This window comes from Myotis myotis, unplaced genomic scaffold (assembly GCF_014108235.1).
Source record: "Myotis myotis isolate mMyoMyo1 unplaced genomic scaffold, mMyoMyo1.p scaffold_m19_p_14, whole genome shotgun sequence".
NCBI classification, from domain to species: Eukaryota; Metazoa; Chordata; class Mammalia; order Chiroptera; family Vespertilionidae; genus Myotis; species Myotis myotis.
Window position 1 is genome coordinate 1,015,087 of NW_023416318.1, and position 26,650 is coordinate 1,041,736.

Here is a 26,650-nt window from a genome sequence, read left to right on the forward strand (position 1 = left end):
GTGTCATTTCAGAGTCTGAGCTCCTGGTGACCCTGCTCTCTGCCTGGGTAGGGAGTCCACGGAGAAGAAACCAGAAGAGATAGACAGTGCGATGCAGAGAGGAGAGAGCTGAAGTTCCTGACCTAGAATCAAATGTAAATGTCAGTAACAAGGTCACCTTGGGCAAGTTACTTCATTGTTTTGAGACACCAGTGTTCTTAGCTATGCAGTGTGAATAACAGCATCTGTGTAGCAGGTAGTCATCCAAGTTGAGTTAGATAATACCCACAATGCTCCTTTTCTAATCCTGATTTTTCTTCACATGGTCTGATTTAATCTGTCTATCCTAAGTGCCTCAAGCTTTTGGTGGTATAGACACCGAAGTAAATGGGGAGAGAGTAGTTAAACGCACAGCTTGGCCTATGCAGACACTTGTGTCTCAGGGGTCTTACTGATCACGGAGCCTTCCTGTCTTCCCTGCTTCCGCCCTCTGACGTTCGCTGACTCAGCATTTCATCAACATTAGCCCGTGTGCTTCGCTGGAGTAGGATGTGTCCAGTAGCCACTGCTCGGGCCTTCCCTCTCCTTCCGATCCGGCTGGCCTTGCGGACATCCCCGAGTCCCTTTCCACCCCAAGGCCCTTCACAGCTCTCTTGGATAGTTTTTAGACGTCCGGTCTCTTTCTGTCCCCTGGGAAAGGCCTAAATGCTCGTATCTGTGAGCTCTCCCCGTTGTTTCTTTGCTGCACTCTCCACATCCTCTGTGCCTCCTGCACACTGCTGACCAGCTGCAGAGGGAATGGCTCTTGAGCAAGGATTAACTGAGAAAGGTGAGCTCTCTTGTGCAAGGGTCAGGCACACCATTTCAGAAGTTCAAGATGGGGAAGATGCATGTGGTATAGGGACACCTGGGGTGAAAATCAACTTGGTGGTTTTAGTGCCAAGCCAACACCATCTGCATTGGCCTGTGCCGTGGCTGCCTACAGCCGTTTCCCGTAGGTTACAGTGATAGAGCGGAAAGGTCTGCTTCAGATAAGTGCTCTGAACATTATGGCCGTCACTCTCTAAGGTTCCCTCCAGGAATCATAATAACTTCTGCGAATGACCAGAGGAGAGACTCAGGACCATGTCCCTGAGGAACCTCGGAAGGAATGGGGACCTGTAGGAGAGAAGACCTGGTACAGGCCGCATAGCAGCTACTGTCAGCAGCCAGAGTCCTGGGCCAGGGAAGGTCGCCCCGCCTGGGTGGCCTCGGTGTCAGAGATGCAGACCAGGCGATGGCAGTCAAGCTGAAAGAAGGGGCTGACAGTCCCAGGCGTCCAAAGGTGGAATGAACGGGCCACCTTTGTGGCAACCCCTGGAGGTCTTTCAGCAAAGCCAGGATGACTGTTGTTCAGTAGGTAGAATTCAGGCATCAGACAGCGGTGGCTCAGGGGCCTTTTAGGTTCTTTCTAGCCCTGAGACCCTGTGGTTCTCGACATTGGGCCAGTACCTGGCTGCAGCGTGTGGGCTGGTGTCGGGACTTGGGGCTTTCCCTGGCCTGAGTGCAGGTGCATGGCACCACTCGTCCCCAGCTCCGTGACTTCCCCGCTGGACTTCAGCGGTGCTTGAAGTTCCTCTGAAACTTGCCACTCTCCACCTGGTATTGTAATAATTTATGCAAGCATTTCGTTGTCCCATCTAAAGTACAAGTAATTTGAGAACAGAAATGGTGTTTACGAAAATATATAGTTTCTGGGATTTCAGGAAAAGGAATCATGACCTAAGATTGCCCTTTGGGACTCTGTGCTCTCACCCATTGCCCCAGATTGATGTCTCCTTGCCCAACTTTTTTTTTTTTTTTTTTTTTTAACGGGGCTCAGACCAGGAGTCCATGGGTCTCGAGGACGTTTGTGTATTTGTCAGTTCTCCTTCACATTCTTTTGGGCCCGTTTCTGTAGCCTCATGAGCTGCTTTTCCTCCTGGTAATGGGTCTTGGCCTTCTTCCTCTTCTCCCGCGTGGCTGTTACCGCCAGCCTCATGAGCCAGGTGCCCTAGGCAGGCAGCCTTCTGTGTGGGATTCAGAAGCACAACATTGAGGGCAGCGGGAACCACCTTTCGCTTTTACTTGTAGGAGGCGGGATCCCATCAAACACTTTGAGGCTCTCCGGGCTGGCCTGGCCTGCTTGGTCTTGCAGAGTAGCAGGCCCCACACAGTCTCGGTCTGATGAAAGATGTGGCTGGGGGCTCAGAAGTGGTAGGGCCACGTCCTTCAACTGGTTTCTGTAGAAATTGTCAGAAATGTTGATGCCCTCACAGTGAACAACCCCCCCTCTGGCCCAGCAGTACCTGCTTGGCCATGGTGGCCACCAGGTGCCTGGGAGATGATCTCAGCCATCGAGCACGGGACCTGCCCCTTTGCCATTTTCAGTGGGGAAAGCTCCTTACCTGCCGTTCTGCATGCAGGCATGCCCCACTAATCTAATGTGTGGATGTACACTCTTTTTTTATTATTGTTGATTTGACAGAGAGAGAGAGAGAGAGAGAGAGAGAGAGAGAGAGAGAGAGAGAGAGAAAGAGAGAAAGAGAGAAAGAGAAACATCAATTGGTTGCCTCCCATGCACATTGACTGGGATCAAACCCACAACCTAGGTATGTACCCTGACTGGGAATCGAACCCACAACCTTTTAGTGTATGGGAGGATGCATCAACTAACTGAGCCACCTCACCAGGGCACCACTGTGGTATTTTGACTATTTGTCTTCCTCACTGTTGCTGTCCGACAAATAAGCCCTTGAGAGAGAGGGATTCTGTGCTAACATTTTACACTAATTAATATGTACTTATCTATATTAAACTCCAGAGGGAGGGGGAGATATTCCTTTTTAAAAAAATATATTTTATTGATTTTTCACAGAGAGGAAAGGAGAGGGACAGAGAGTCAGAAATATCGATGAGAGAGAAACATCGATCAGCTGCCTCCTGCACACCCCCCACCGGGGATGTGCCCGCAACCAAGGTACGTGCCCTTGGACGGAATCGAACCTGGGACCTTTCAGTCCGCAGGCTGACGCTCTATCCACTGAGCCAACCCAGTTAGGGCAGGAGATATTCCTTAAACTGCAGCTTTTTTTCTCATCTTTGAATTCCAAATTGTACAGAAAATCCACAGCTAAATAACAGGAAATTTCAGGAATGCATATTAAGTTTAAAATTCCTTTGAGGAGTAGGACAGATACCTCCTGTCCAACTCTCCTTGTCTACCAATAGACAGTAGACAGAAAAAAGCGCCCCCCCCCCCCGCATCATCTTCCCCCTGAAACATGGAATATGAGTCCTCCATCTAGGCTTATGGGGTCAATGTTTACTGCTGGACCAGTAACAGACTCATAGCTGCCAGTGCCCTGCTCTGATTGGCTCCAGTGAGGGTTCCTGACCAATCACTGACAAGGAGGATGGAGGTACCTGATGGGCAGGGCCAGCCTCCCAAGGCCACTGCCTGTGTAGAGAAAGGGGAACAAAACTGTGGTTTCTCAGAGAAGGTGTGGAAACCCCCTAGGCAGCCCACTGTGACCACCACATCAATCCAGGTCTAAAATATTTTTTTACAATTAAGAAAACACCCAAAACTCAGATGATACAGAAATAAACACAGTGGAAAGTCCCCTGTAATTTGTGGGAAAAGGGAGGCATAGGAGGGCAGTTAAATAATTCACACGTTTGTGAAAGTCTCAGTTCAGAAATTTAATAAAGTAAAAAGTAAAACCACCCTGAAACCATGGTGGAAAGAGGGTGTCTTTTATTCTATTGAGACTTTTTTTAAATGTAGCTTTTTAGCATTGTTGACCCTGTTGAAATGCCACAGTGGTCCTCACAGCTTGTCCTGCTTCATCCCACGCAGAGGGAGCAAAAGGCAGATGCCACACAGGGCCTTCCAAATTAGAGGAAAGCCAGAGTTGGAAATCGCTGAGGACTTGGGGTGGGAATGGCAGAAGGTGAGACTGAAATGCGATAGGTCCAGAGTGCAAGGCCTTAAATGCCACGCTCTAAGCAGCTCCTAAGTTGGATTATAGTCATGCATCATTAAACGAAGAACAGAAGCCCCAAGTAAAGGAAATGGTGGAGGAAGCTGGCTGGTGCGGCCATGGTATTCTCAGTGGCTGGGAGATGCCGTTCAGTAAGAGCTCCCCACAAAGACAACCCTGCCTCCAGGCTACTGGTGGAGTGATGCCAACGCGTTTGGACAAATCTGAACGACTGTGGATGTGTATCAGCTGAAGAGGGTCTCAGAGCCATGAGGGTGGGGCGCTGTTTGCTCTGTTGATGACATTCAGCAACTCGCAGTGTTAGGGGCCCCTGCAGACCCTGTTGGCTGAGCGAGTTCTGGTTGCACTGGACCTGGCCTGCAGTAGCACAGACGTGTGTGGCTCTGTTGGTGGTGGGCTTTATATTTCCTATTTAGAGATGGCCCTTAGTGTGCCACTTGTGGTCTTTTTGTTTTTGTTTTTTAAAGGCTGCTAACAGTGGTCTCTGTAGGAATGCTCGGACACTTTGAAAGTATGGTTGAGAGGGGCAATTGCACTTTCCTCTTCAACCCCTCCCCTCTGGTAACCACCATACTGACGTTTGATTGGAGAAAGATGTGGTATTTATACAGACAAGGGAATACTACTCAGCCAAGTGAAAGAAGGAAACCCCTCCATTTACAACAGCGTGGATGAGCCTTGAGGGCATCATGCTCAGTGAAATAAGTCAAACAGAGAAAGACAAATGCTGTTTGATCTCACTTACATGCGGGATATGAAACAAAAAGCAATATACTTGGATTTTTTTAAAGAAATAGCCTCGTTTTCCATTGCAAATCGTCATTGACATTTGTATCAACCAGGTGTCTCTTTATTCTTAATTGTGGGCAGCCAGCAAGTTCATCCTGGAAGATGGTTTTTGTTGTTAACTTTATTGACTTTTAGAGAGAGAAAGGAAGGGAGAGAGAGAGAAACATTGATTTGTTGTTCCACTTATTTAGGCATTCATTGGTTAACTAGAGGCCCCGGTGCATGAAAATTCATGCACTGGAGTGGGGGTCCCTCAGCCCAGCTTGCCCCCTCTCACAGTACAGGAGCCCTCAGGGGCGGGAGGTGACCTGGCAATCAGGGGAAGGCGATGCCCCATCACACCTCTGCTGCTGCCACTGCCGGCAGCACAAGCCTCAGCTGGCCCTGGTTACCTGCACCTCAGCCGGCCCTACTTGCCTGAGCCTCAATCAGTGGCGGGTGCAGGAGGACCTGTGGCCCCAGTGGCAGTGCACTGAGCAGCCGGCCCCGCCCTCACTGGGCGCCGCCATCTTGTGAGGGTGTGACGGTCAATTTGCATATTGCCTTTTGATTATATTGGATTCTTGTGTGTGCCCTGATTGAACACACACCTCTGGTGTGTCAGGACAGTGCTCTAACTGAGCTATCCAGCCAGGTTAAACTTAAAAATTGGCATCCTGACTACCTTAAAAATTGAAGCCCTCATTCCCATGCCTTGGTTTGAAGGGCCTGGGAGATCCTGTGTCTCTGAGAGTCACCCCTTCTCTGCTTACCCTGGGTGCATGCAATCCAGACCCTTCTGCATCCTTTGGAGCTGTCTGCAGCAGAGAAGGGGAAAGCCTTCCTCTCTGTCACAGCTCTGAAAGGCGATTCTCTCCGAGAAAGATGAGGTTCTCCCCCTCCAGGGCTTTAAAACTTGGAAGAAGGAGGAGAGAGGCTAGAGTTCCTGGTTAGAAGAAATTGTCCCTAGGGGCTTTCTCAGAGCTGGTTGTGTGTCTTCGAAGGAGTTAAAACAAAAGAAGAAAAAGAATTGCTGTTGCTTTCGGCATGTCTGGTGGCATTGGGAGCATTCATTTGCCAGGGGTTGATTATTGCACCCACTGTGAACGAGGCCAGGGAGGGGTCACGGTCAGAAGGCGAGGCTGAGCCTTGTGCTCTGCTCACGGTCTAGAAAATTAAGTTTGAAGCCTGCAATGGAACTCGGCCAACATGGAAATAGAATGAAATTTCACTCTTTCCGAACGAAACTTCTGGAGAGAAAATGTGGCCGCCCAGCAGCTTCGGGCACAGGTAGCCTGAACACCCACCTCTCCTTCCAGTCACACGTCAGTCACCCGCTTCCCTAGGTCTCCCGTGGCGCTCTGTCCTGGGAGGCTTGTAAAACCAGATGCTCACGGTGTCATTCTGTAGTGAGGAACTAGACCTTTGTCCTCGGAAAATTGCTGTTTCTAACCTTCAGACCCAGAGTCTAGAGTCTAGAGACAAGCTTGTCTGGTGTGCGCAGCCCCGCTGCCCTGCCCCCTCTGGCTGGGCCTTACGGCCCTGCTGGATAGCAGGTGGGGTCGGGGCTGGCCCTCAGTCCTGGGGCTGCTCTGGGAGGGACCAGTTCCTCTCGGGTTTCCCCACTGACTGTTCATGAAGCTCTCGGTTCGTGTTCAGGCTCCTGTCCCCCGGCGTCTCTGTGCTGCCCTCTGTGTGTGGAGGCTGTGGCTTTTGGAGTTGGGGAGGTAATCCTTCGCCCAGGTCATGCCAGCTCTGCCCTTATCGTGATGCTACCTTGAGCCCACAAAGTGCCTATACTAGCGCCAGTCTTGCCTGGTGTCTCAGGCATCACGACGTGACCAGTGATCATGCATGGTGTCTGCAGCCTCATCTGAGGGTCCAAGAATAACAGTTTCCCTTGTCAGAACCAGGGCCAGAGCCTCTCTCTCCCTCTCTCCCCTTCCTCTCTCTCTAAAAATCAATAAAAACATATTTTAAAAGTGGGGGTTCTGCTATAAGATAGATACATGTCTACAAATATGTTATTACTAGAGGCCCTGTGCACCAAATTCGTGTGTGGGTACCGTCCCTAGGCCTGGCCTGCGATCAGGGCCATCTTCCCCAGCTGCCCGCAGCCAGCCCCCGGTTCCCGTTCGCTATCGGGTGATCAGTGCCTGACGGCCGGGGAAAGGGACCAAGAGGTAGTCAGTGCGCCTTATAGTGACTGGTCCAGCGGTCGTTCAGGTCGTTCCGCCATTAGGGTCAATTTGCATATTACCCTTTTATTATATAGGATAGCAGCTGCAGACAGAGTACCCATGTGGTGGTGGCCAGGCTGTGGGATGCACAGCCGAGGGTGACCATGGGGGATCTGTTCAAGAATGGAGCAGGGAGGGGGTCTTTACCAGCCACCCCTGGGACAGGGAAATGTAAGGTGGAGAGAATGCTTGACCAGCAGGGTCTCTGAGGAGGGGAAGGCTGGAAACATTGTCCAAGGAAGATCTTACCAAGTTTGCCAAGAAGTAGATGATGCTAATACAGGAAGCTAAGTCAAGATGTACAGGTATTGGATCGAAAATATGCATCTTAAATCACAATATCATGTAATGATGGTTAAGAATTATGTTTTTAATAGTTCATTGGCTTGTTTAGTTTACCAGGGAGTCCAGTAAAATCTTAGTGTAGTAGAACCTATTCTTATTTAACACTAACCATTTGCCACTGATGTTTTTTAATTATCTCACATCTCTAAACTGCAGTTACCTTTGGATTATTAATATAAAGTCAGGGAGGAGGATTTTTTTAAAATACTTTTTTATTGAGTTCAGATAGGAATGGAGAGGGAGAGAGAGAGAAAAAAAAACCATCAATGATGAGAGAGAATCATTGATTGGCTGCTTCCTGCATGCCCCCTACTGGGGATCAAGCCTGCAACCCAGGCATGTGCCCTGACCGGAAATCGAACCCAGGACCCTTCAGTCCCCAGGCTGATGCTCTATCCACTGAGCCAAACTGACTAGGGCAAGGGAGAAGGATTTTTAAGAACAATTTGTTAAAGTTAAAGCACATTTTGGATTAAAGACTTAAACATTAGACCTAAAACCATAAAAATCCTAGAAGAAAACATAGGCAGTAAGCTCTCTGATGTTGCTCTTAGTAATATTTGTTGGATATGTCTCCTTGGGCAAGGGAAACAAAAGAAGAAATAAACATGGGACTACATCAAACTAAAATGTTTTAGTACAGCAAAGGAAACCATCAACAAAGCCAAAAGATAACCTATCAAATGGGAGAAGATATTCACCAATGATATATCCAGTAAAGGATTATTACACAAAAGATATAAGGAACTCATATAATCTAATACCAACAAGATAAACAACCCAATTGAAAAAATGGGCAGAGGGCCTGAATAGACATTTCTCCCAAGAGGACATATAGGTGATGCTCAGTGTCACCAACCATCAGGGAAATACTAATTAACACCACCGTGAGATGTCGCCTCATACCTGTCGGAATGATTCATCAATAAATCAACAAACAACATGTGTTGGTGAAGATACGGAGCAAAGGGAACCCTCGTGTACTCTTGGTAGGATTGTAAATTGGCACAGCCACTATGGAAAACGGGTATGGTGGTTTCTCAAAAATTAAAAATAGAACTACCATGTGACCCAGCAATCTTACTTCTGGGTATTTATGCAAAGAAATTCAAAACACTAATTCAAAAAGGTATATGTACTCCTGTGTTCACTGCAGCATTATTTACAATAACCAAGAATGGAAGCAACGTAAGTGTCCATCAATAGATGACTGGGTAAAGATGTGGTACGTACATACAATGGCATATTGCTCAGCCATAAAAAGAATGAAATCTTGCCATCTGTGACAGGATGAATGGCCCTAAAGGGTATTATGCTGAATGAAATAAGTCAGACAAAGTCAAGTAACATATGATTTCACTTACATGTGGAACCTAAAAAAATAAGTGAACAAACAAAATAGAAACAAACTCATGGATACAAAGAACACATTGGCAGTTGAATGGGAGGGAGTCTCAGGGGCTGGTGGAAAGGTGGCGGGATTAATAAGTACAAGTTAGCAGTTATAAAAATAGTCACAGGGATGTAAGTACAGCACAGGGCACATAATAAATAATCCTATATAATAAAAGCCTAATATGCAAATCAACAGAAAGGCAGAATGACAGGTCACTATGATGCGCACTGACCACCAGGGTGCAGACGCTCAACGCAGGAGCGAGGTCCCGGACTGCGAGAGGGCACAGGCCAGGCTGAGCCCTCCTCCCCCCCATCCCCCCCCCCCCGGCCCAGTGCATGAATTTCGTGCACCGGGCCTCTAGTATTGTAATAACTTTGTATGGTGTCAGGTGGGTACTAGATTTATTGGGGTGGATCGCTTCATAAGATATAAATGTCTAATGACTGTGTTGTATAGCTGAAACTAACAATATTGTATGCCAAGTATAACCGAAGGAAAAAAAATACCAGCCATGCCAAAAATATGTTATACAAAAACCTAATAAAAATAACAAGGCTTTGAGAAAAAACATAGCTGGGGCAAACATTTCAAACTGTATGCAGCAATAAATAATCCTTGTAATAGTACGGTCATAGTTCAAAGGACATGTTTAATCCTAAAAATATTCCAGTAAACATAGGACTACACACACGCACACACGCACACACACATGTGAAGGTGGTTCGGTGGTGGGAGGGGTAAGGTAGGGCCGAGGCTGCCGAGTGTGGACTTGAGAACGAAAAGCTCTGTGACGAGGGAGGACTTTCTGCCAAGCAGCTGATCCTGAGGCAGCATGTGGCCAGACTAAGCCAGGAGGAAGGCCGTGGGCATGGAAAGTGGTACCACGTTCGTCCAGGCCTTGTGGGCTCAGCTGGGCTAGTGTACTTGGCATTAGATCGCTGTTCCTTGTCGATGCAACATGATAATCTACAGGGAAAATTGTATACGACACCAAGGCAACTTCTGTGTTGACATGACATTATTCCTTGGTTACACTGAGAGTAATTTCCAGGCTCTCGTGAAGCTCATTGCCCCAACTGATAAGTAAGCCTGTTTCTCACCCTGAACAGATTAGAACCTGAAATACGGAAAACATTGTAATTGTGGTAAGAAACACGCAACATAGCATTTACCTTCTTGGGCATTTTTTAAGCACGACGTATATTCACATTGTGAAGCAGACTCCTAGAACTTTTTCATCTTACAAAGTTGAAACTCACGTTGTGAAACAGATTGATCCTATAAAGCTGGGACTACCCATGAAACACACCCTCCTTCCCGTTTCCTCCCCCCCCCCCCCCCAGGCTCAGGTAACCACCACTCTACTTTATACATTTGACTATGTTAGACACCTTATATAATGGAATCATGCACTATTTGCATTTCTGTGCATGATTCCATTGTATAAGGTGTCCTTATTTCACTGGGCATGTTGTCTTCAAGCTTCATCCATGTGGTAAGGTGTGACGGGATTTTATGAAATCGTAAACACCTCAAAGTATATCTCCCCGCCCCCCAAATTTACTTGAACAAGGTTAAGCTGGGGGTGGTAGGAGATGGAGGGTCCTTCCTGCTTTGAGAAAAAACGCAGCTGGGGCCAACATTTAAAACTCTACAACAGTAAATAATCCTTTATGAAATAAACACTCTGGTTGAGTCTATCTCATGTCATGTGACCCTCCCAGGTTTTTCCTTCAAGTTTCTCGCATAAATTAACTCTTAAAAGCAGATGTTCTGTGTGAAAAGACAACCGTCAGAAGGGGAGTTACGTCAGACACCTTACAGACGACAGTGTCACCTCTAGGTGTACATTTCTAATGCCTGACAGCGTTGTAAGCGCGGGTTGGTGTGATTCCATTCCAGAGAGCTCAGAAATACGCGCAGCAAGTCTTGCAGCAGGAGTGCCGGCCCCGGTTTGCCAGGACGTCCATGGCGCGGCTGTTTGAGCACCGGTACAGCGTGGACTTGCCGCCCTTCGTGAAGAAGGGCCCCCGGGCGAACGAGGCCGAGTACAAGTACGACCCCCCTTTCGGATTCCGGCAGTTCTCCGGGAAAGTGCAGAGCCTCCTGGAACTCTTGCCTGAGCACGACCTTCCTGAACACTTGAAAGCAAAGAGTTGTCGGCGTTGCGTGGTCATCGGAAGTGGCGGGATACTCCACGGACTAGAGCTGGGCCCGGCCCTGAACCAGTTTGACGTGGTGATAAGGTACGTTGGTTCCAGCGGTTCTCAACCTGTGGGTCGTGACCCCTTTGGGGGTCGAACGACCCTTTCACAGGGGTCGCCTAAGACCATCGGAAAACACATACATAATTACATATTGTTTTTGTGATTAATCACTATGCTTTAATTATGTTCAATTTATAACAATGAAATTGGGGTCACCACAACATGAGGAACTGTATTGAAGGGTCGCGGCGTTAGGAAGGTTGAGAACCACTGGTTTAGACCAACCTTCCTCCAGAGCTGGCTCACTGCTGTTGGCCCCCTGCACGCCCCCGCTGCCATCGGGGGAGTTGACTGTTGAAGAAATCAAAACAAAAACATGATGTGATTAGATGCTCCAAACTGTGCAGTACTGACCCCAGTTTGACAAAACGCTTTTCAGAAGAGGTGAGGTTTAGGAGGATGGGGAGGTTCCGATAAGCCAGCAAAGGAGGAAGACTGTGCCAGGCGAGGCCAGGAGGCCGGGAGGCTGAGTGGGTGGGGTGCCTGGCCTGGGAGCTGAGCTGGTGTGGGTGAGCCCTGCAGGCCGCTGGCTGGGCTGCGGAAAACACACAACAGGCCGTAAGGAGCCAGCCTGGATTCTTCTTGGCGTAGCTGGCTAAGATGCTTTCTGATTATAAAAGTAAAATACGTTTATTCTTGAAGATTTAAAAATACAGGAAAAATATAAGGAAGAAAATGCCACTCATGGCACAAAAACCAACCACTGCTAATTGGCTGTGTTTTTTTCACTTTTGCTCTATATACATACTAATGAGTGCATTTATATTCTTATGAAGTGTTTTGCTTTTTTAACGTCATGGTATGAATAGTTTCTGAGGTCATTCTCTGTCTTGGGGAAACTAACTTGACCGTTTACTATTCCTTTAAATGAGGTATCGTACGTTACTTAGCCACCCTCCCATTGTTGGGCACTTAGAACATCTCCAGTTTCCTTGTGATTGTGAAAATGCTTTGCGCATTCTCATGCGTGTGTCTTTATGTACATCTCTGATTTATTTCCTTGGGCATAATTCCAAGAATCCCTAGAATTGTTGGGTTAACGATACTTGAATGGTTTTTAAGGCTCTTGATATACTTCAGTGAATTGTCTCTGTCCTAAGGGTGTGCAAAACAGGGAGCATGATGAAAGTTGGGTCTTAATTAAACTCACCGAGAGGAGGATGTGGATTTGACTGAAGGCAGGAGACAGTAGGGCGGCAGCCTGGGTTTGGAGGCTGCAATCAGGGCGAGCAGTGTGGGGCCGGGTGTGCGATGGAGGAAGAAGAAATAGAGGCTAGAGATCAAAGAGCCCGAGCAGCCTGGCTCAGCAGTTGAATGTCAACCTATAAACCAGGAGGCCACAGTTCGATTCCCAGTCAGGGCACATGGGGGGCATGCAGGAGGCAGCCAGTTGGTGATTCTTTCTCATCGTCGATGTCTATATCTCTCTCTCCTTCTCCCTTCCTCTCTGAAATCGATTAAAAAAATACATTTTTTAAAGATCAAATATGAGGTATATTGGAAAAGTGAATTACAGGATTTTCTGGCAGGGGACACCAAGATGTCTAATCTGGGGTCTGAGGCAGTAGTGGAACTGCTTAAGAAAATAGACCCGTTGAGAGAAATCTCTGGTTCGTTCAGATATTTTGAACTAAAAGCAATAGTGTGTACACACACTGCCTTTGTCCCGGCAGCCGAGGTCTCGGGCAAGTGTCCTGACTGTATTGTGCCTTCGTTTCCTCGTCTCTAAGTGGAGGCGGTGATGGCACATCCCTGAGCGGGTTACTGTGAAGGTCAAAGGCATGAATGGGTTTAGAGTACCTAGAATAGTGGCAGGCCTATGGTAAATGCTCAGTAAATATTAGCATCAGATTGCAGGGGGGGATGTGCAGGAATGTGGGGGCTAAGGAGAAAAGGGCAAGGGTAAAAGGTGTGGTAGGCAAGAACCAGACATTTGTAAGTTCTAAGGGAGAGAAGAAAAAGGTAAGAACCAAGTTTTAGGTCGAAAGGGGTCCCGTAGGCCCCCGGGAGCAGAAGACAGGATGGTGTGCAGCAGGAGTGTGCAGGCTGGGGTGAGGGCAGACACGTCACTGCCTTTCGCTGGCTGATGTCTATGTGACAGTGTGTGTCATGTGCTTTAGACGTCCCAGTCCTCGCTGAAACCACCACAGTTGGCCAGTGTCAGAGATGAGGGCACCACAGGGCCCCGGGTCCACGCCAGGCACCAGCATTCCACATGCAGGGTTTTGAGGCTTCCAGAACCTCAACTCTGGCCTTCAACAGGCAGCGCTGGGGGAGGCAGACAGGACCCTGTGCCCATCGAATGGTGCAGGACTGGGAAATGGGGGAGGAGGTAAGAAACCAGGGGTGCTGATAGAGGAGGTAAGAAACCGGAGAAGAGATGTGGAGGAAGGGGCGGCCTCCAGCAGGAGAGCAGCAGGATCTGGCTCTTCGGGGAGGAGGAGGGCAGGCAGAGGGATCTGGGTGAGGAGCCGCACTGGGCAGGAGGAAGAAGAAGAGGCCCTGGGAGAGCAGGAAGGGGGCTGGGAAGGTGCCTGGTGATGGCGGGCGTCAGCCTGGTGAGCGTGGACTTCTTGCATAGGCACTGGGAGGCCACTGAGCCTTAGGGCCAGAGAAAGGATGACTTAGCATAATTACGAGGGAGAAGCTTTGGGGGAGTAACTTTTAATGTTTTTTAATTGATTTTAGAGAGAGAGGAAGGGAGAGGGAAAGAGAGACAGCTATGTACGAAAGAAACATCCATCTGTTGCCTCCCGCACACACCCCAACTGGGGGTTGAACTCACAACCTAGGTATGTGCCCTGACTGGGAATTGAGTCAGCCCAGGATGACACTCAACCAATCGAGCCCCACCAGCCAGGGCTGGGGAGTAACTTTTAGACTGAAAGTGATTCTAAACTTAACAGAAAAGTTGCAAAAATAGTGCACAGAACTCCCGTTCACCCTTCTCCCAGATTCCCCTTTGGTAACACTTCACCACATTGGCTATGTCATGTTCTCTTTACATACGCGATTATTCTTCTCCGAACCCTTTCAGAGTTCGTTACAAACATCTAGCTCCCTTACCCCTAAATACTTTAGTATGTGTTTCCCAAGAACAAGGACATTCTATTACAGAAGCACAGAGCATTATTCAGAATCAGGAAGCTAGCACTGATACATCACACCTTATCTGCAGTCTTGATTCACATTTCACCAGTTTTCCTAATGTCCTTTATTTTAAAAAAGAAAAGGAAGGGGGTGGGGGGACCAGGGAAAAAAAGGAAAACATAGCTGGTCTAGGCTCATGTCTTCCATTTTGTTGTCCTGTCTAATAATATCTTTTAATAATCCAGAGGTAGGTGTCTGAGATTTAGAAGAGGAAGTGGAATAGAAGAGAAAGGTTAGCTGCAGGGGACGTAGTACAGGCCAAAAACCAAACACACTACAAAACTGAATGACAGCGTGAGCAGTAGTATTGCTTTGGGAAGAATTCTTAGACTTCTCTCCCAAACAGCCACCCTGGCAAAGCCTTCACTGATCGAACAGTTGTTAGTGTCCCAAATCCTTGCTTTGCTTTACAACCAGGCTGCACCTAGGCCCATGGCCCCACCCCCGTTCAACCCTGTCCATATATAACTGTCGCCGTGTCTGCCTGGCCCTGGTTTCTAGGTTTTCCTCTCTACCTTTTGGAAATTCTGACAAGAGACACTGGTATCTGAGCACAATGGGAGGCTTTCAAGGAAACATCAGTGCCCAGAAAAAGCCCAAAATATACTATGTTTGAATTGCCTGAAAATGGCGGGACGAGAGCGAATTGCTTGGCATTCAGAGATGAGCTGGGGGCATCCCTCACAGGGCACATCTCTCAGGGCAAGGAGGGCTGCATGCATCTGGCACCTGGAAAGGGTGGACCTGTGGGGGCAGGGAGGCTGTTGGGAGGGACACCCGGGCCCCAACCACTACCCGTTCCCAGGCCTAAAAAAGTGCAGAGAACACAGGAGGGAATTCTTTTGTGGTGTGATAAGGTAGCTAATGGCTTGCTTTGTCTCTTTATCTTGTCCTTTGTGTTAATAGGTTAAACAGTGCACCTGTTGAGGGATATTCAGAGCATGTTGGAAATAAAACTACTATAAGGATGACTTATCCAGAGGGTGCCCCACTGTCTGACTTCGAATATTATTCCACTGACTTGTTTGTGGCTGTTTTATTTAAGAGTGTTGACTTCAACTGGCTTCAGGCAATGGTAAAGAACGAAACCCTGGTAAGCATGGAAATCCAGCCTCCAGATGTGTCTTTGGGGTCTCTAATTGTGATGCAGGCTTTTACTTTTCAGCAGACTCGGTGGAATGCACTTTCACTTCCGTGTTGTGTTTTAAATAGCCTCTCCCTCTGTGGAAACCCCTCAGAACTCCTTGCTGGAAATGGCTTTCAGAACAGGATCGATTCACAGGTGGAGGTCAAGATCGTTACTTAATGGGAATATCAAGTTTTGGACAAAAATGGTTATCACTAAGGTTGATGACCCAATGGATTCACTAGCCTGGAACTTATGTGGCTTTTGGCTTTTTCTAGAAATTAGGTTTACCTGGGTTAATGTAAACCATTATTGGGGATATTGAAAAGAATATACATAAAACCTCTGGGGAGTATTCTCAATGAGCTTCTCCCAGACTGCTTTGATGGGTGGTGCAAATTCACAGGAGTAAATTCCCAGCATTCCAGAGGGCGGGTGGGAGGAGACGGCCTCACTGGGTCTGGGTCGTGGTCTTCTTGTCTTTATGGTGATCAATCACACCACTCTATAGTCCTTCCCATTGTGCTGAAATGAACTTCAGAGGCCAGCTGGCGTGGAGTGCGAGTGCATTCATATTCACTTGCACAGACCAGCGGTCCACACAAGCTATAGGACATCCGGGGCTATGAGACATTTCACGGAAGCTTCCTGTGGTGGAGACTTGTATCTCCGGCGCTTGATTCTGTGCGGGTTATCGTGGTCTTCCGGGCTTTCTATGGAATAGAAGTTGTTCTAGTTGGGACATGAAGCTCATACGAAATGACTCAGTCAGTTACCAAGAGACTTCACGGGACTGGGAAAAGGAGTGAGTGGAGGGAGAGAGGACCCTGGGTGAGGGCCTGACAGAGCCGGCACTCACAGCACTTAGTACCCCTTGAATTGGTGCTGTTTGCTTAGTCTTCCCTGGGCAAAATGGTGGCTTTTGATCCTACAAAGGCTGTACCTCCTCTGGTCATTCCCTAAGCAGTTTCTTCCCCACACAAGAGCTGGGTCTGTGGCTTCTCTCCTTGTCCAATGCCACCTTCGAACACCAGGTCCTTTGGAGTTGGGTGTTTGAGTTGAGAGAGTGACTTTGCAGACAGCTGTGAGTTTGCCGCAGAACGCGTGCCCGCCAGGGGTCACGACCACGGTTCGACCCGGTTATCGGGGGATGCGTGCCCCCCTCCACTGATCGATGACTATTATGTATCCTTAATGATTGCTTCTTGTTTTCTTTCCTCAGCCATTTTGGGTACGACTCTTCTTTTGGAAGCAGGTGGCAGAAAAAATCCCATTACAGCCAAAACATTTCAGGATTTTGAATCCAGTTATTATCAAAGAGACTGCCTTTGACATCCTTCAGTATTCAGAGCCGCAGTCCAGGTTCTGGGGCCGAGATAAGGTATTTTTTTTTCTACTGAGAGTTAACGATTCTTGTCTGCGTTTGAGGGGTGACCTCTGTACATGTTTCACTTAGGCTCGGCTGTGTACACAGAGGCATCTTCCAGTGGGGAAACCTAGGCCACGATGAGAAGCTGAACCTGTATTCACCACTCTGCACCCCGACTCAGGGCTCCTCAGTGTGCATTGGTTGTCCCTGGTGACTTATCTCTTTAGTACAGTCAGCACATTAGCACTTAGGTCACTGAGATCTTATTTAAGACTAGTGACCTGGTGCACGGATTCATGCACATTGAAAGGAAATTAAGTAGAAGGTGGCCGGTGGGGCGGGACTGGGCAAGACGGGCCAGACACGCCCTGGAGCCAACCTCCTGGGGTCCCTCCCCGGCCGGCCGCACCTGGGGTGGCACCTGAGCTCTAAGGGCGTCTGCGGAGTGAGCTGGGTACCTCCAGCAGGTGGGGTCCCTTGGGTTGGCCTGCAGGGATCGGGCCGCAGCCGGCTCTCCAACATCCCCTGAGGGGTCCCAGAGTGCAAGAGGGCACTCTGCAAAGTTGCTGTCGTACAGGGTGTGAAATAAACAGCAGGCTGAAATCGTGGGATGTTTAAAATCGCCGCGGCTATTACTTGGCACAGCGTGCGTGCTACGTGGGGAGCAGCGAATTGCGCTCAGCCCGTGGGGCCTTTTTTCTTTTCCAGAACGTCCCCACGATTGGCGTCATTGCCGTTGTCTTAGCCACACACCTGTGTGATGAAGTCAGCGTGGCCGGCTTTGGCTATGACCTCAGCCAGCCCAGAACGCCTTTGCATTACTTCGACAATCTCTGCATGGCCGCCATGAACTTCCAGACCATGCACAACGTGACGACGGAGACCAGGCTGCTGCTGAAGCTGGCCAAGGAGGGCGCGGTGAAGGACCTCAGCGGGGGCATCCACTGCGAGTTCTGAACACAGACCACCTCACCGGAAGTGCACCTCGGACGCGGAGGGCCGCTTTTCTTGGCCTTCCTGGGGCATTTCTCCTACAAATACTTGCAGATGCAGCTGGTGTTTTTAACTTTTAATTTAAAAGACGAAAACCAGTTTCGCTCTTCCCACTCCTCCCCTTCCCCCTTCATCCCCACCCCCGTATTTATTTGAGGTTGGTGTTTTTGCACAAAATTTTGTAAGTTAATTTTGGGAATTGAATTGGAAAGACTTTCTGAAGAGAACTGGGTGTAATGATGTTTTACTATAGTTTAAGAACGTTATTTAATTTGTAAGAACGCTGCCCAAGTGTAGTGCACACGGAATACCAGGTAGTCCGTGGAAGGAGAGGGGAGTCAGCCTTTGAGGAAAGCCCTGCACACCTGGTTCTGGTTCTTGTTACCCCGACACCTGGGACGAGGTCAGAGGCCCTGTCAGGAGGACGTGCTCAGGAGCTAACCCTCTGGCCTGGGCGGCCATGCTGCGGTGTGAGGCCTGGGCGGGTGGAGACGTTGACAGCCCCTCCGCTGGTCCGCCTCCCGCCAGGCGACCTGCGGGGATCAGCAGGGGGGCTGTCTGCAGGTCCCGGTCAGGGAGAGTCACAAGACATTTCCCGTGTCCTCACGGCACTGCGCATCGCCCTGGGCTGCAGAGGCCCCCGTCTTCCCTGCAATTAGACAACTTTGAATTTCTTGAGAGTTTTTAACGGCCCTTCCATGTCCACCCAAGGTGTTACACTGTCCTTCCCAGGAGGCTTCCAAGAGTTAGGACAAAACCTCTGTTTCCCAGAGTCGTAAAAGAACAAGCCCTTTCCAAGAATAACGCGTTTTCTGAAACACTAAAATGACATTCTCCCAGTATTATAAATTGCCTATTTAAAAAAAAATTTTTTTTGAATGCCTGCCCGGCAGTATGTACCAGGCAGTGTGCTGGTCAGAAGGAAAAAGAATAAAAGTTTTCGAGTTCTCACAGTCTAGTTAATTTGAGTGCCTTTTTATTAGAAGTCTCTAAGTCTACCGGAAATGTCCTTTCTGGATGCTGCTAGAGCAGCGGCTCTCAACCTGTGGGTCGCGACCCCTTTGGCGGTCGAACGACCCTTTCACAGGGGTCGCCTAAGACCATCCTGCATATCAGATATTTACATTACAATTCATAACAGTAGCAACATGACAGTTATGAAGTAAAAACAAAAATAATTTTATGTTTGGGTCACAACATGAGGAACTGTATTTAAAGGGCCAGAAGGTTGAGAACCACTGTGCTAGAGGGACACCCCTGTGGATGCCAGCAGTGAGAGGCCGAGGGTGGAGGCTGCCTTCTCCTGTGAGGGGCTTTGCCTCAGGCAGCTGCAAGCTCTTCCGGAAAGATGGTGGGTCGTGGCTTCTTCCCAGAGGACAGGCTTGTGAAGCTCTTGTATCTTAATTGCTCCAGTCTTAGTGTGAGACAGCTGCTGTGCCTCCGCCCTCCCTCTCCTCCATCCTGCCTCTCCTGCACCTCTGTCCTCCCTCCTGCGCCTCCGTCCTTTCTACTGCACCTCCGTCCTCCCTCCTGCGCCTCCGTCCTTTCTCCTGCACCTCCGTCCTCCCTCCTGCGCCTCCGTCCTCCCTCCTGCGCCTCCATCCTGTCTCTCCTGCACATCTGTCCTCCCTCCTGCGCCTCCGTCCTCCCTCCTGGGCCTCTGTCCTCCCTCTCCTCCATCCTCCCTCCTGCGCCTCCGTCCTCCCTCCTGTGCCTCCATCCTGCCTCTCCTGCGCCTCTGTCCTCCCTCCTGGGCCTCCGTCCTCCCTCTCCTCCATCCTCCCTCCTGCGCCCCTGTCCTCCCTCTCCTGAGCCTCCGCCCTCTCCTGTGCCTCCGTCCTCCCTCCTGTGCCTCTGCCCTCCCTCTCCTGGCTCCTGCTGCTGCCTCTCTCTCAGATCTCGATTCTCACCTGTGTCTGCAGCTCCCGTGTAGCGTGGGCTCCCCACGCACTCTGATGTCTTCCTTACCTGCCGCCTCGCAGCCTGTGCAGGTCGGAGCCAGGTTGTGGCGCTGCAGCAGACTCCCTTTGGCTCCCCGGGGCTCTAGGCTGGCTCAGATGAGCAGGTCTTACCATTTCCCATTGATTTTGCTTTCTGCTGTATAAGGTACTGTTTATTTAAGAGAGAATGCTTTTGAATTCTCCCCAGTTAAATGACTTGAGATTTTAAGATGGAGACTCAGACAGTCCACAGCTGTCCTGTGACAGCTCTTCTGTGTGTAATTTTTTTACCGAGAGGAAGGGAGAGAGAGAGAAACACTAATATAAGAGCAAAACTGGTCAGCTGCCTCCTGCACAGGCCCCAACTGAGGATCGAGCCCACAACCTGGCACGAGCCCTGACCGGGAATCGAACCGGTGACCTTTCGGTGCACAGGACAACGCCCAGCCAACCAAGCCACACTGGCGAGGGCGTAACATACTTCTTACTGGAACTTTGAGCCACAGAAAATACCAGTGAACTTTAGGTTTTATTTTGTCTTTATTTTGTGGGTTTTTTCCTCCTACAGAAAGCGTAGTCTCTCCAGAAACCTAGGCCAGCCTTAGAAAAAGGCTGTGGCCCTGGGATGGGCACCTCCCAATGATATAGCTCATGTTTTTAGGCAAAAGCTAATTTGGGATCTAGACAACGTCATATTTTTCGAGGTGACCATGCCTGCTTCATCGCTCCTTTTGTGTCACACTGATTTTTTTTTCCATTTCCAAAGAATGTATTAATAAGGCCTTGACAATGTCTGTTTCCACAGAACTGGGGGGTAGGGGTGTCTCATCACCTGTTGGACCCATCAGTTGAGCTGTCAAACCAGCTTTGGACCGGACTGCTCGTGTTGAACCTCATGGCCGTCAGCTGTCCGTCGGTTTGTGGTGTGGGCAGGCTTTCCTGTAAGAGAAATAGCAAATTAGTGGTCACACCTTAGTCTCCCCCGTTATTAAAGATTCCTAAAACCAAGGACCACATTGCCTTAGCCGCCTCTGTCTCCAGCGCTCTGGGACTTGATGGCAACGGGACTCACATTTGCCTTATTGTCCCGAGAAACGTTCAGACCAGCGTGGGAGGAAGATTGAGAAACGGTGACTCCGCCTCCTCCTCGGCAGGCTTACGGCGGTGCCCGAGGTCGCCTGGGGCACTTCATTGTGTCCACGGAGAAGGGGGAAAGGAATGGTACCTGGGACGTAGCCAGATTCCCCGCAGAGTGAAGTGCTCGCGTCAGTATGCTTGGGTAGCGAGCAAGAACCACGTGACCCCGGGGCTGCTTTCACTCACACACACGACAGCAAAGCCTCCCTCAAAGGGCCGTGTTTTCCGCCCGTGTGACCAATGCCCTCTTCACAGGCACTGACCCTCCGTGACCAACACTCAGCTCTCAGCCCAGGACACAGACAACAAGGGAAGCAGACCCAGTGCCTGGAGCACCGCCCTCCCCAAAACAGGACCCCTGGGGGCGAGGCACCCTGGCCCAACCCTCTGGGTCTGTTCTCTCCTTTCCCACTGCCCAAGTTCTCTTTAGACATTGATGGATTTGTCTTCTCAAAACATGGCATTTATCTGGATTTGCCTACAACCAACACTCAATATAAGACTGAAGTATATTGGGAAGGAGAACTATTCATTAAGCAAACACACTCAAATTTTATTGACTAGAAATTAATGTTCCCCCAAAGGAAATTACAGTCTGAGTAGTTTGACCTTCATTAGTGAAATGATTAGATTGGACTAATTTCCAATATTAAATTTCAGCCCATTTAGCAAGAAGAAGAGCACCCACAGTGGTCGGCTGTGGTGCAACAAGGGTAAATAAATGGCGTGCTAGGAAATTTAGTTCTAACCTTTTCAAGCACAGATTTCCCAGGGAGCTGTGTCCAGACGGCCCGTGGGGAGGGAGACACGTTTGTGAAGGTCCTTCTGTCTGGAAGAAGCGAGGTGGCAAGGGCTGCGTTGGTGTCAGGCCGCCTGCCATCCAAGACTTGGCCGGTGTAGCCGCTGTAGCCTTTGTGCCGATGAGGATGTAAGGCAGGGAATCTTCAGAAAATGTAAATATTAGAGAAACTGACTTTTCAGTTGACACCGCATAGCAGCAATGCTAGTAACTGTACCCTAAAAGTCTGTAGCTTCTAAAGGAGCAATGTTTCCACTACCTTCTGTTACCTGCCTTGTGTTTTTTGACTTATTGAAGAAAACCAGTTCTAAGAGAAATTGATATTAAAAACGGTGAGTTAGATCCTTGATTTGAAAAGAGCACTCTACGTTCCCAGACATGAATGTGACGGTGACTGAGGACAGAGCGCGTGCAGCGAGGGCCAGTTAAGGGCAATTAAGAACAGCAGTTAGCCCTGGCCGGTCTGGCTCAGTGGATAGCGTGTCGACCTGCAGACTGAAGGTTCCTGGGTTTGATTCTGGTCAAGGGCACGTACCTCGGTTGCAGGCTCCATCCCTGGCCCTGGTCCGGGCATGTGTGGGAGGCATCCAATCTATGTGTTTCTCTCACATCTATGTTTCTCTCTGTCTCTCCCCTCCCTTCACTCTGTCTAAAAATCAATGTTAAAAAATATCATCGGGGAGGATTCACAACAACAATAAAAAAGAACAATAGTCAAATACACAAGTCTTGACCCATAACATATCAAGATATGCTATCAGGCCCTGACCGGTTTGGCTCAGTGGATAGAGCGTTGGCCTGAGGACTGAGAGGTCCCAGGTTCGATTCCGGTCAAGGGCATGTACCTTGGTTGTGGGCACATCCCCAGTAGGAGGTGTGCAGGAGGCAGCTGATCGATGTTTCTCTCTCATCGATGTTTCTAACTCTCTATCCCTCTACCTTCCTCTCTGTAAAAAATCAATAAAATGTATTTAAAAAAAAAAGATATGCTATCAGGCAAGCTCATTTGGGGTGAGAAGAACTTGACCATCAGCTTTACAGCAATGAGAATTTGAGAGTACATCTATAACCAAGTTATAAACTCTCCCGACAGGATTTTATGCTTTATTCCATCTATAGAACTTATAACAAGCCATCGCCTATTGTAGGTATTAAATATGTTTTGATTTCATTTGCTGTCTTCAATGGAATTTAAGGATGGGCAGCTGATAGTCTAAGCTTGACTATCATGGAGAGCTCTTGGATCTCGAAGCTGGGTGAAGCGTGTCTTTTGCTAAGAGGAACAGAATACAGGTAACTAAAGCAATAAATGAACACAGCCACTTTTTCCTGTGTGTGATTGTCCTAGTGGTTTAAATGATATTTTAAAAGAATATGCCAAAAGGTGAACAGGCCTGTTTAATGGCTGTATATATTATCCATACATTTTGAGGAAGGAAAAAAACTTATTGCTAAAGTATCCAAAATAGGTGTGTACCTTATCTTTTCAAAGACCTGCTGTGTTGTAATTTATAAGAAACTAGAGGCTCAGTGCATGAAATTCGTGCAATGGGGGGGGGGGGGGTTGTCCCTCAGCCCAGCCTGCATCCTCTCCAATCAGATCCCTCTCACAATCCAGGACTGCTGGCTACCAACTGCTCGCCTGCCTGCCTGCCTTCCTGCCTGATTGCCCCTAACCGCTTCTGCCTGCCAGCCTGATCACCACCTAACCACTCCCCTGCCAGCCTGATCAACGCCTAACTGCTCCACTGCCAGCTCGATCACCCTCAACTGCCTTCCCCTGCTGGCTGGTTGCCCCCAACAGCCCTCCCCTGCCAGCCCGATTGCCCCCAACTGCCCTCCCCTGCCAGCCCGATTGCCCCCAACTGCCCTCCCTGCCAGCCCAGTTGCCCCCAACTGCCCTCCCCTGCTGACCCAGTCGCCCCAACTGCCCTTCCCTGCAGGCCTGGTTGCCCCTAACTGCCCTCCCCTGCTGGCCTGATCGCCCACAACTGCCCTCCCCTGCTGGCCATCTTGTGGTGGCCATCTTTGACCACATGGGGGCGGCCATCTTATGCGAGGGTGTGGCGGTCAATTTGCATATTACCTCTTTATTATATAGGATATTTATTTGGTCTTCCTCCCTTTTCTGACACAGAGCCCCCCAAACCCGTGGAATTTCCTAAGTAGTGAGAGTGATAAAAGTTTCTGTTGCTATGCTGACAATGACTTTTGGAACTCATCTAAGGATGGGGGCTGGTTGCCAATGGAGCCAAACGTGTGATTAGAGGGTTGGAACTTTCACTCCCACCCCCAACCTCTGGGGAGAGAAGAGGGGCTGGAGATTGAATCAGTTGCCAATGGTTAATGGTTGTATCATGCCTATGTAATGAAGCCCCTAAAAAGATGGGGTTCAGAGAGCTTCCAGTTGGTGAGTATGTGGAGATGCAGGAATACTGCATGGGAGAGACATAGAAGAACTGCACCCTTGCCCCATGCCTTGCCTCATGCTTCTCTTCCCTCTGGCTGTTCCCGAGTTACATCCTTTCACAATAAGCCAGTGGCCTAGTAACATGTTTCTCTGGTTCTGGGAGCCACTCTTCAATTAGTAAGTTAACTGAACCCAAGGAGAGGATCTTGGGAACCTCAGATAGAGAGCAGTCCGTCAGGAGTACGGGCGACAACCTGGATGTGTGGTTGGCATCCTGAGCTGGGGGGAGTCCTTGGAACCTCCAGCGTGTAGCCCATTGGTCAGAAGTACAAGCCTGGCCTTGGAATTAGCATCTGACACGGGGGGTGGGGGTCTTGTAGGACGGAGCCCTCACCCTGTGGAAGCTGGTGCTACCCCGGGTAGATAGTGTCAGAATTGAGTTGAATTCTCTGCCACCCTGCTGGTGTCTGAGAGCTGCTTGCTGGAGGTGTGGAGACCCCCACCCCCCAACACACACACACACGCACACACACACTCACACACACTCACACATTGAGATTGGGTGCTCAAACACAAAAGGCCTGCCAAGATCCCCAGGGAGGGTTGGGGCTTCAGACTGTCACGGTAGCTCCTGCATCCAAGGCTCTGTGTTTTATATTCAAGGCCGTCAGCGAGTTTCTTATGCGGAATTTAACATATCACTGCAGCATCCATTTGTCTGATTTGTTGTTGTTGTTTTGCTATACATAGTTTATTCAATAAAAACGATTTTTAAAAGAGGGGGATGCTGAAGAGCTGATCATTGTGAAGTATGCAGCCCTGTCTTTAAAACATTGGTGGAGGGAAGACCTGCTGACAGGCTGTGTTTTGGAGCTGCTTTCTCTTCCAGTGAAGCGTTCAGTGTGAAGAATGAGGGAGATTCAACACACGCGTGTGCAGGGGCGCACACACACGTGTGCAGGGGCACACACACGTGCGCAGGGGCACACACACGTGCGCGGGTGCGTACACACACACACACACACACACACACACACACACACGACACCAAACAAGCAAAACTAGATTCTCACCTAAACCAAGAGTCTTGTCCAAAACAAAAGGTTGAGAGGAACGTCACAGCAGCGGCATGCCCTCCCCGTCTTTGGCCTGTGGCTGACCTGTGTCACCTGTCTCTGCAGACCTGAGCTGAGTGTAGGAGCAGGGGTGGGTGCACCATGACCCCCAGGGGCCAAGGAGAGGTCCGAGGGGACACCCTGTCCTCTTGCTAACCTCTCCTACTCTCCACCACCGGTCACACGGAAGATGGACAGGGAATGAGGAACCATCTGATGCAACCTCTTCTTCACAGACAAGCATTTCCTTTTAGGGTTCATGCCGTTAGCCGGCACCCCTCGTCTGGAAGGGGTGGCAGTCTCGGTTCCAAGTACACTGTCCAGTCAGCAGGTCAGCATTCTGATGTTTACTTTGGACGATATAGCCCCCTTATTCGTTGTTTTCTATGCTAATTTCTGGTGACCTATGTTGTGTGTGTGTTTATTATTTACTTTTTTAAAAAATATATTTTGAGAGATAGAAACATCAATGATGAGAGGATCATTGATGGGCTGCCTCCTGCACGCCCCCTACTGGGGATCGAGCCTGCAACCCGGGCATGTGCCCTTGACCTGAATCGAACCCAGGACCCTTCAGTCCGCAGGCTGACTTTCTGTCCACTGAGCCAAACCCGCTATGGCTGTGTGTGCTTTTAAAGTGTTGATTCAGAGACCTTTGGAGTCACTTTTAGGAGAGATTCTTCTGACCACTTTCATCGCAGCCTGAGCTACCTCAAAGTTTCCAGAATTTTCCCCAGACTGCCCTCCATCCAGAGCTCGTCCTGGCTTTCTCCCTTCCTTTCCCTCTGCCCATTCCACCCCTGCTTCCGTGCAGGAGCGTGAACATGGGTTCAGCTTCCCTCCGACAAGAAGCATCCTTCCTCTTTAGTAAGACGGCAAGATAGGCTGCACGTGGGAGAGGCTGGCCCGGGGCGAGGACCACTGCCTTGTTCCAATTTGTCGGACGTCAGAACTTCCTGCAGACAGAGGATGCCCATTCCTTTTGTCCAATGTTGAACACTACTGAAAAAAGGTAAGATTTAAAATATTACTCAGCATCCTATATAATAAAAGGGTAATATGCAAATTGACCAAACAGCAAAACGACCAGTCGCTATGACACACACTGACCACCAGGGAACAGACGCTCAATGCAGGAGCTGTCCCCTGGTGGTCAGTGAGCTCCCAAAGGGGGAGCGATGCTCAGCCACAAGCCGGGCTGAGGGCTGGCGAGTGCAGCAGCGGTGGCGGGAGCCTCTCCTGCCTCTGCAGCAGTGCTAAGGATGTCCAACTGTGGCTTAGGCCCGCTCCCCACAGTCAGGCATCCCCTAAGGGCTTCCGGAGTGCTAAAGGGCACAGGCAGGGCTGAGGGACCCTCCTGAGTGCACGAATATTGTCCACTGGGCCTCTAGTTGAAATATAAAATGGAATGAAGAGAGGCTTATTTTAGATCATTTTTCCTTTATTTAGCCTTTTTTTTTTTCCACACACATTTATAACATACATTTATTATATAAAGTAGAGGCCCAGTGCGCGAAATTCCTGCACTCATGGGGGGGGGGGAGTAGAAGGGGGGGCGTCAATCTGGCCTGTGCCCTCTTGCAGTCGA

The 26,650-nt window shown here is 49.3% G+C and overlaps 1 protein-coding gene and 1 pseudogene across 11 annotated transcripts in view; one reads left to right on the plus strand and one right to left on the minus strand.

Annotated features, from left to right (window-relative positions):
• ST3GAL5 (ST3 beta-galactoside alpha-2,3-sialyltransferase 5) overlaps positions 1–18,619 on the plus strand; it is a 42,823-nt gene extending 24,204 nt beyond the window's left edge. For 10 of the 11 annotated variants that reach the window (XM_036333938.1, XM_036333937.1, XM_036333935.1 and 7 more), the window contains 4 exons: positions 10,659–11,002; positions 15,080–15,266; positions 16,522–16,680; positions 17,377–18,619. In XM_036333938.1, coding sequence (XP_036189831.1) covers positions 10,659–11,002; positions 15,080–15,266; positions 16,522–16,680; positions 17,377–17,625 — 939 coding nt within the window. In that variant the 3' untranslated portion in view covers positions 17,626–18,619. The remainder of the gene's footprint in view (positions 1–10,658; positions 11,003–15,079; positions 15,267–16,521; positions 16,681–17,376) is intronic. The other variant, XM_036333939.1, reaches the window with a different exon arrangement.
• On the minus strand, positions 1,837–6,603 carry LOC118669362 (annotated as a pseudogene).
• Positions 18,620–26,650: the final 8,031 nt, after the last annotated feature.